Source organism: Telmatherina bonti (genome assembly GCF_933228915.1).
Source record: "Telmatherina bonti genome assembly, chromosome: 24".
In the NCBI taxonomy this organism is placed as follows: Eukaryota; Metazoa; Chordata; class Actinopteri; order Atheriniformes; family Telmatherinidae; genus Telmatherina; species Telmatherina bonti.
Window position 1 is genome coordinate 19,130,935 of NC_136633.1, and position 10,169 is coordinate 19,141,103.

The window sequence follows — 10,169 nt, forward strand, 5'->3', positions numbered from 1 at the left end:
TACACATGATGCATGATACACATGATGCTCTCCTCTTCTGATTGACACCATTTTTGACCAACTGGATTGAGTCATGTTTCGTCCCTAGCCAATGATATCCGCTGAGTGGGACAATCACGTACTTTTTCCGCTTCCAGACCTGGCCTATCAGCTCTGCCAGTTCTGACACCACTGTTGTATAGTCATTTAAATTCCTATCACGGCAATGTGCAGCTTCTGTGTGTGGGATGTAAAATGACTTCAGAAAGTCTGTGCGTTAACATTTCCAACAACTTGTGTGCGTCCGTGTGCTAAAGCAGAGAGCCTTTTTGTGCTCTTTTTCTCTATGAACAATTGCAAAAAAACGGAAATGCACCCGCAAGGAGGTGGAGTTGTTTACACGGAGGGACATGATTTTTTTTTTTTTTTTACCGAGGAAGACGTCTCTGACTGCAGAAGAAGATGCCGTTCCTGAAAGAAAAGGGTATGAAAAGTAAGCACAAACTTCTCCATGCAGCTATGGTGTGTTTAAGCTGTTTAGATAAGTAACTCTGTCGTTTATGGGGCTGGGGGAGGGGGTGCTTGTTTACTTTGTGCGTCGGGATGGGGGGGAGGAGGGGGTGGGGGCGTCCGCGTTGTTTTGTTTACGTTCTCACTGTTGGCGCATTTACAGTGGTTTTGTTTGGTCTGCTAAAGACGTGGGACTTGGTTTGTTAGAAAACTTGGTCTCTGCTCTTAAACAAAAGACCCCCAGTTCATGCGGGTTTCGTTCAGTCCAAGTGTACGTGAAAGCAAAAAGACCAGTTATTGAAGAGACTCAGCGGTTCAGTACCTAGCAGGCGAGTATAATCAACTCAAGGTTTGGAAAGCTGGCATGGTGTTGAGGCAGATAATACACCACCTTAATCTACATTCCTGCCCTTCCAACTGCCAGGACCCCTGCTAATCATAAAAGCTACATATTCTGCTCCAATTTCTTTTTTTTCTTTTCTTTTTTTTTTTTTTTTAACACTTTCAGACAGTTGTTCAAAACACAAATACCCACAAATGTAAATATGTAAATTGGGTTATGATGTTCTTATGATTCCATTTAGTTTACATAACATGGCATTATATTGTCTACATATATTAAAAATGACCGTAAAACTTATTCTAACTCTTATTATAATGCACATTAGAAAAAATAAGCTTTTTAGTGTGTTTATGCATCACCTGCTGAATTTCAATAATACTGAAAGTAAATATGAATATACAACAAGATTCCTCTTGATACAATCTTTCATTAGAGGTGTCATTGATGACTGTAGAAGTGTTCTGGAGATATAGTTTATTGAAGTTGGAATTATCCAAAGAGGCCATTTGGAGACTCCACGTGCTCCCCACGGTGGCCATTTGAACATACTTACAATAAAGTACCCATAGAATAATAATAATTTTGACTGCTGTTTGTCACCAAATTTTAACTGGTAGTAGGTAAGGCTTCATGCTACAACTACATTTGATTTTCCAGTCCATATCTCCATCTCTCCATGTGCAGCATATTGACAAAATAGAAGAAAAATTCAGACAAGGGAAAACTTAATTTCCTTCTGTTCCAACTTCAATAACTTATGGTTACAATACATAAGAAAGCTCAGGGTAAAACTTTAGTGTTATCTTTATAAAGTGACTGTGCTTTTGAATGTACTCCAAAGGGTTCATGAACAGCATCTAATTTAATTTAGGTATGTCTTCTAGACATTTTTGGCTTTTTTTTTTTCTTGGGGGGGGGGGGGTGACTGTGAAGGGGTTACTGTCTTTTTCTGAGAATATACATCATGTTGATCTCCTCCACTGTCACCATGTTTGCCGTTGTCTGAAACTAGAAGAAACATGGAACTCCGACTGGTGGATGTGTTGCCTAACAACCATGACAACCTACTGGAGTTTGTGGCGGTTTGGTAACATTTAGCACTGATGTTCTTTACGCACTGGAGTGAGAACACCTGCCTGATCATTATCCAGCACAGCCTTCATCATCATCGACATGGAGTTCAGCAGAGCTGCACTAGTTGTTACTGGAGTCTCCCTCCAGTCCTCCATCACGTCACAGAGCTGATGGCTGTCAGACACCCTCTGCTCCTCCACCTTCCACCTGATGCCCCACATGCTCTTGGACTGGTGGCCTTCAGTAAACTGTTTTCAGGCATTCATGTCCTTCTGGGATGATGTCCATACAGACTAACATGACATAGTTTGTAGCATCTGATCTGATCACTGACTCGCTTCCTGCTTCTTCATCCTCTGCAGCAGTGCTGGCATCACTCATGTCTGTGTTAAGCCAAATTCTGGACTTTTCAAGCACAAGGACTCAGCAGCTTTAGTGGACCCTGGAGAGGCCGGTTCTGGCCAACAACTATTGGCTGAGATGTCCACTCTTCCCTTTCTCTCTGTTTACTGCACTTAAACACCCTGCTGGCTATCCTGAGGAACACCACTTTAGCTCATTACAGCTAACCAGTTGTGATGACTGGAAATTAATATTTCTTTGAACATACATTCTTTTTTTTTTTTTCCTGCCATCAACATGTCTGAACTGTCCTTGGTTTCAGTCATCAGGCTGTAAATGCATTTTAATCTGACACTAAAGTTGATAGGTTAAATTGGTTCTCCAGCTGACAAACCTCCTTGATGATTCTTTGAAGGAAAATGTGTTTTCAGGGAGCTTGGAAATATGACATTTACGTTAACAACTAAAACATGCAACCCAACATGATAAAACATTTTTATATTTAGTCATTTTTTTATCATTTTATTTTTGACTATTAAAGCATTTTCAACCCTATAAAGCACAATGTGACATGATGCAGTTTCTGAATTTGCTCCATATTGACATGATAAAATCACCCAGTTGCTGCAGATTTGTCTCACTGGACTGAGATCTGGTGACTAAGGAGACCAGTGAAGTACAGTGAGCTCATTGTCATGTTGAAGAAAGCAGCTGGAGATGATCTTTGTGACATGGTGCATCATCTTGCTGGAAGTTTCCATCAGAAGATGTGACACTGTGCTCATAAAAGGATGGACATGGTCAGCAGCAACACTCAGGTAGACTGTGCTGGTTAAACTATATCATGCATGTGTTGATCCCCTCCCTGAGCTGTCACCTTATCGTGGTGGAGGGTTTTGTGTATCCCAAAGATCCTAGCAGCCATGTTGTCGGGGGCTTTATGCCCCTGGTAGGGTCACCCATGGCAAACAGGTGTCTAGGGGAGGGACCAGACCAAGCACGGCTCATCAACCCCTATGATGACGACAAACCTGGGCATAAATGTACCCTTGCCTGGACGCGGGTTACCGGGACCCCCCTCTGGAGCCAGGCCTGGAGGTGCGGTACGAGAGCGAGCGTCTGGTGGCCGGACCTTCACCCATGGGGCCCGGTCGGGCTCAGCCCGAAAGGGTTACATGGGCCACCTCCCGTGGGCTCACCATCTGCGGGAGGAGCCGTAGGGGTCGGGTGCAATGTGAGCTGGGCGGCAGCAAGAGGCAGGGATCCTGGCGGTCCGATCCCTGGCTGCAGAAGCTGGCTCTAGGGACATGGAACGTCACCTCTCTGGTGGGGAAGGAGCCTGAGCTTGTGCGCGAGGTTGAGCGGTTCCGGCTAGATATAGTTGGTCTCACGTCGACGCATGGCTTGGGCTCTGGAACCAGTACCCTCGAGAGGGGCTGGACCTTCTTCCACTCTGGAGTTGCTCATGGTGAGAGGCACCGAGCATGTGTGGGCATTCTCATCAGCCCCCAGCTTGGTGCCTGCACGTTGGGGTCTGTTTGTATTGTCATCACCATAACCTCCTCTCAGAAGCCCAAACTTTTCATTTCTAACAAAACACTGGAGAAATACACACTGTATTACCTCAGTATAACAAAAATACAACATGACAAAATCAGCAAGAGTCAAAAACTCTTGAGAGCTTTTTGTTCCTGTAAAATATCTTTCCAAATAATGCAGGAGATGTTAGTTTTGCCATATCATATGCTTTCAGAATGAGCATGAACATGTGACACACTACAGCTTTAATTTCATGTTACAATGAACTATAATTGCATGTGCTGCAGTGCAAATGTTATTGAATGCACTCTGCACACAGTTGGATAATACTGTACTTTCACATTTCTTACCTGTGTATGCATTTCATCCATATGAAGAGGCTGCAGTGTGACTGTGAGAAAAGTGACTTTGTCCTCACACTTCTTCTCAAACGTCCACATCTCTTGCGTCTGCACTCCCCGTAGGAAAAAAATTAATGGTCATCATCATGGCATATTTGTCAAAAAAAACCTTTTAAATAATTAAAATTGTGGTTTCTTTATAGGGATTCAGTCAGCACCAATCCTTAACAGTGTTGAATTGGAACAAATTCCCACAACATACCAGGACTCTCCTCATGGCACACAATTTGGAAACTAATGTAAATGTTTAGATAGGCCTAACTCAGAATGTAAAGTATTGCAGAAATATGCCCTGTTCCTTACATGGTTGTTCTGTGCAATTGTAAAAGCAAATAATTCAAATGTAAAGAAATTCATCACGTTACTTACCAAACGTAATGGTCCCTGGAGTGGGAAGTAACCATCTTCATTTTGTGTCTGCATTTCTTGCATTTTACTTTGCGTTTCAATAAGCCTTCCGTTTCCAGCCACTTGATTAACTTTAAGGTGGACTTTTTGGTTTCTTTATCATAAACCATTCTCCAGAGTTTTCTCTTCAGTGAAGCCATAGGGACCGCAGCATTGTAACAGTGGTCGGGGCATGTTAAAACAAAATAAATAAAATAAAAACAGGTTAAAAAAAAGGGTCCTCCTGGTCACCTTGGTTCTTTTAAAAATCAGGGGGAGCAGAGTCAACCACACTAAATCTTAAAACGGTTTATTAAAACAGGATAAAAAGATTAAAATATTAAAACCCCAGTCCTCTAAAATGTCCTTTAAAATGGCCACTTTGCGGCTTGGGGTGGTCCTCTTCTCTGCAGCGACGGATCCCGTCTTCTCAGCCTTCCATTCGGCGACATCACGTACCAGGACCTGCAGAGAGGAGCATACATGGCAGTCTACACGCTTAAGAGGGCAACCCTCCTACCTGGCCCTGCAGCCAGCCTCTCCCTCAGGACCCTAAACTAAGCCTTTTTACTCACGCTTGGTCCTGGGCCAGGAGTATCCGTAGGCCCAGGACTGAGTAGCTGCGCCTTAGGGTCCAGACCGGCTGCTGCACTTCAGGCTCCGCCTTGTCACCACCAAGCCGCGGTGGGACCAGTCGTCACTGGCCCCTCAGCGGTCCCTTCTTCGTCGTCGTCATCATCGCCATCATCTTCTTCCATTTTCAGGAGCTCTGTCTCCATCCTTGTCCTTGTCCTGCTTCTCTCCTGTTGCTCTTTTAAATAGTCTGCTCCAGACACTCAAGTGTTCCCACTTAACAACGTAACAAACCTGACAGTAACCAGGATTTTCTCATGTGTGTCTTTAAGTGCACTTAAAACTGTAATAAATCTAAGTTATCTATTAGTAACTTCATGAATAATTGATTTTTGAAAAATCAGAGTTAGTGTGTTTTTAACCAAACTAACCAAATTACATGTGTGAAAAGACCAGTGTTTGATAAAGATTGGCTCTCTGAGATTTATTGCCTGGCAGGTGCAAGGTAATGCAGTTGCTTGATGAGCAGATTTTCATTTTCATTCTTCTGAGTGTGTCCAGCTGACACTCAGTAGCCTGTTTTGTTGATCAAATATATAATGCTTAAAAAAGCCTCTGTGCCTACAAGGTTTGACCCATCTACCCTACTGACATATATTTTTAATTCATCATTTCATGTTGCAGCTGGTAACCTGGAAAGACAAAAGCCTGTGAAACAACACATTCTCTGTCAGAAAAAGGCTGAGATGCTGCAGTCTCGTGTGGATGAACTGGAGCAGGAAAACAGATTGCTTAAGCAGCAGCTTGAGGCCAAATCTGCAGCAGAGCCTGGTTTGTAAAAGTGGATCAGAGTTTTACATGAAGGATTTCAAGAACCTATGTGGCTTCAATAGAATTCAACCACAACGGTATGTCTGTAGTTACCGTATGTAAGATTACAAGACCTCCAGAACAATCAAGGGCAGTTCAGATTGCAAGTGGTTGTCCCAAATCATGTCCTCCTTTACTTGAAAAATTAACAAATGTAGTAGTAGCTGCTATAAAGAGAATATGAGATTGGGAACATATTTTAATCCTATCCGTTATGCAGAAAAGAAGGTCTGCTTTTAGTTAATAAAGAATGCCCTGGTTTAAAAAATTATGTTAAGAGTATTATTAATGTTGTGGTAGGTAGTGGGTCTCCCTTGAAAAAGACATGTTGATTTCTGTGGGCCTTCCTGGTAAAATAAAGCTTAAATAAAAAATAAAGTAAGATTGTTACAGAACTTGAAAGTATAAAATGCCAGTTACCATCAGTAAAATTAGTTATGGACATTTAGGCCAGGTGCTCTTTAGACAAGGTCAGACTGTAAACTGTTTATTTCAGAACATTTAAAATCATTAAAAGGCACAGGGATTTGCAAACAAGTTGTATAAAGTTTTCAAACTTGCTTGTCATTGTCATTTCACAGATGGGAACATAGAAATTGGTGATAATGAAGACGACTCCACTAAGTTAAACTATGACACTGAGTCTAGCAGAAATTCCAGCACCTTCTCCAGTACTGACTCCAGCAGTGATTTCCAGTGATTTCTTCTGAAGAAGAGAAGAAGAGACAGAAGTATCAAAAGAAAAGCAAGAAGAGAAGGAGGAAAAACAGCAAAAAGGCAAAGAGGTCAAAGGGCAAAGGAGAGCGAGGTATAGTGTACTAAAGACTTTTGCTGTGCTCATTCAGGTCAGGGCTGTACCAAATGTGTGGAAGCTTTGTAAGTCGGCATGATGTTTGCATAGGAACATTTGTATTCAAATATACAGTATACAGGGCTTAAAGTTTTCCGGTACTGTGCCGGATCTCCAGCGTGTAGCGTTTGGCTGGGGAAAAAGAGCTAGCACTTCATTAAAACAAAAAAAATATTGTTGATATCATGTTTGAGTTCATCTACCGATGTTTTGAAAAGGGCATGCACAAAAAGCCTTGCACCAGTAACTCAGTTAAGGGGCAGAGGGGGTTGTAGTGTCAAGTGCAGCACCCAGGTCAGTCATGGAAATGGCAAGTGGTGAAGACAAAAGAGGCTTAGAGTTAGAGTATGCTTCAGCATCATTTCAGTCTGCTGTGTGGGACCATTTTAGATTTTATGCTACCTGTGATGACACTGGTGATAAGAAAAGTGGTGATTAAAACTGTAACAGTATGCAAGTGCTGTGTGCAGCACGTCCACTATGTTGATTCATCTATGGCAGTGGTTCCCAAACTGGGGGGTGGGGGGCCCAGAGTTATCACAGGGGATCACGGCAAGGCTAAATAAAACTTGGGAGTTTTTATACTGGATGAATTTGTAAAGTACTCATAGGAAATTATGATAAATCAACAAGAGAGACTTCAAGTAAAATAGAACAAAAAAAGAAATAGTACAGTAAAATAAAGTAAAGTAAAAAAAGTAAAATAGAACAAACTATGATGGAACATATTTGTTCCTGCTTGACTAGTAATAATAATCAATGGTGAGTAATAATGAGAATATGCAGTTTTTTGCATGTACAAAAATATTATCTAATAGCATGAAGTATGAAGCCAAACAATTTACAACATCACTTGAGCCTGCAAGTTACTTTTGAAATAAACAAACCAACTATCATAAATAGCAAAGTTGTTTTACTAAAGCAGCATCCATCTCATGGAAAACTCCACTCATCTAAAGTAGTTTGCAGAGATTTCTGGTTTAAAATGTTTCACACTTAAGAAGAATGGATAATAGTACTGACACAGTTTTAATTATAGTTACCTACAATACAGCCACTAAAACTAAAGACGCATTTCTTAGTATGTTTCTGTGGTTCATGTGACGGGAGGGAGGGCTCAGGATTATTGTCGTCGATGAAAAGGGGGCACTGCAGAAAAAGTTTGGGATCTATGGAGACGTCACCTTAGTGTGTTAATTGACAGACCGAGGAAGAGAGTCAGGTGGGAAAGCCTCTCAGTGAAAAGTCTAAGTGAAATTCTTAGAAGTTCTAAATGTGTTATTTCCAGGTACTGGTAAACGCAATAAAAATAGAGGCTCTTTGTTTTCAAAGACAACAGCATAGTTGCATGAAATATTTAAAAATTGAATGACCATTTAAACGTTTGAAAATAATTGCTCATCTTTATAATACCTTACCCAAAATGCTGCTTTGTCATCCAGCCAAATCTGTGATTGTATATTCAAATAAGTGCTTTCTAGTTTTTTTTTTTTGTTTTCTTTCCGGTGTCAACCATTGAAGATGTTGTGAGGCGATATCGTCGTGTCCTCAAACTAATCCAAGGAGGCCTCAGGATGACGAAAGCTTTTAAGAAGACAGGGGTATTAAGGAATGCTGTAAAGGACACAGCAGCAATCGCTGAAATTTACATTGACAAAAGTGTACTTGACCAGTTTAAGGGAGCTAAACATACTCTCTTGAATCTGGCCAAATTGTCAAAAAAAAAAAGTTTCTTAACTGTCAGAGAAGATAAATGATATGAAAAACAAAAAGCAGCTCATCCCATTGACTGAAAAAACCCATCTAAATATGCACAAGATAGCTGAATGTTTTTATTTTATTTTGACCTTTTTAAAAAGTAGGTTTCAGCATCGACAAGACTATCCCTTTGTTGGTGTTGACTTTTATTAAGTGACATATGTCCATGTACCATATCTCAAGGAAATAACCACATAGTTAAAGAATATTTTGAATTGAGCAGTAAAAGACTTGTGTGCTGCAAGTGCTTTTTTTTTTTTTTTTTTTTTTTTTTTTTTTTTTTTTAACCTGAATATTGTATAAATACTGAAAAAGTTTTGCAGTTGGTTCATATATATGATGTTTCCCTCTGTAATATGCTGCCTATATTGTGTTTCTTTTACTTTACGTTTATAAAGGTGTTACTATTTTCTGTTTTGTTCTGTAGATATTTTATTAACCTTTTACTGACACCAAACTGTTTTCACTGTAATTGGATAGTCCTAAGCCATGTCTAAAAACACTTAGTGGAGAATGCTGAGTGATAGCCTGTTGATCGTGATCTGTATAATATTTGATAAACAGGTAGTCAACTACACATTAGTTGCTTATCTGTCGATTGTCAAATAATCTAGTCTTTACTTGACACTCAACAGAGAATAGACTAGTTACATTTGATGAGTGAGATGTTCACTGAGGGAGGAGGATGTACTATCATGCTCTTAAACATATGTTGAGACAAAACGTACTTTTAACTGAGAGATTAATTCTGAGTAATTGATAATCAACTTTTAAAAAGTTGAGAGTCTGCAGATAGTTGAATATTGCTCAATAACCTGTTGACATAAAACATAATGATAGTCAGCAGAGAAACTTTTAGTAAAATCTTTTAAACAGCTTGAATGCACTCATAGTCTGCTGACAGTGAGTTGAACACATGTTGCTTGTCTGTTAAAAGAACCTTGTGGAACAGATACACTGTTGACATGCAACTAAATATCTTCTGATAGTTTGCAGAGTGTCAACTAATGGACTATCAAAATAAAGTGTTACCAATGTTACTTTTTAAGTTAAAATGTTTAATCATAAAATGTCTTTTAGAAAGCGAGAGAGGCTTTAAAATGAGTTAACTTTTTGATTGATTATATTTTAATAATTAAGAGTTCTTAAAGTAAAATTTTTCCCTATTCATTTTAATGGAGGTAAAAATGTAATTACAGTGGAAGTTTAAATTACAAATCTTGTAGTTAACACCACCAACATAAGCTTTTTGTTCAATGTGACAGAAAAAGTATAAATCTTACAAAATCCATCCCCTCAGCGATCAATTAGAAAGGCAGGCTGGTGATAAAGCCTAAGTTTTCTCTGGAATGGTGATTTGTAGTGTTCTTTTTTTAATTTCAAATGGTGCATGATCAAAACTAGCAGCCAAGGTTTTTTTTTTTCCTTTTTTTAAAATGGTGATTCATGATGTCATTATTAAGACTGAAAAAGAACAATTTTATGAAAAAAGGTGAAAATGATCAAACTTTCATAATTTTACTAAAACCTGAAGATCAAATGT

The 10,169-nt window shown here is 39.7% G+C and overlaps 1 protein-coding gene across 1 annotated transcript; it reads left to right on the forward strand.

Moving 5' to 3' along the window:
• The first annotated feature begins 212 nt into the window (after window positions 1-212).
• LOC306774123 (uncharacterized protein) lies at window positions 213-8,987 on the forward strand. Its single transcript, XM_079264106.1, has 5 exons — window positions 213-472; window positions 5,833-5,979; window positions 6,600-6,714; window positions 6,864-6,894; window positions 8,350-8,987. The coding sequence occupies exons 1-5, from the start codon at window positions 442-444 to the stop codon at window positions 8,623-8,625; spliced, it is 600 nt and encodes a 199-aa protein (XP_079120232.1). The 5' UTR covers window positions 213-441; the 3' UTR covers window positions 8,626-8,987.
• Window positions 8,988-10,169: the final 1,182 nt, after the last annotated feature.

Bases quoted from the DNA above. Each gene is read 5' to 3' on its own strand.
- LOC306774123 (XM_079264106.1), top strand. From the start codon at position 442: ATGCCGTTCCTGAAAGAAAAGGGTATGAAAA. The intron at 473-5,832 runs GTAAGCACAAAC...TTCATGTTGCAG, and splicing joins GAAAGAAAAGGGTATGAAAA to CTGGTAACCTGGAAAGACAA. The intron at 6,715-6,863 runs GTGATTTCTTCT...GTGCTCATTCAG, and splicing joins GACTCCAGCAGTGATTTCCA to GTCAGGGCTGTACCAAATGT.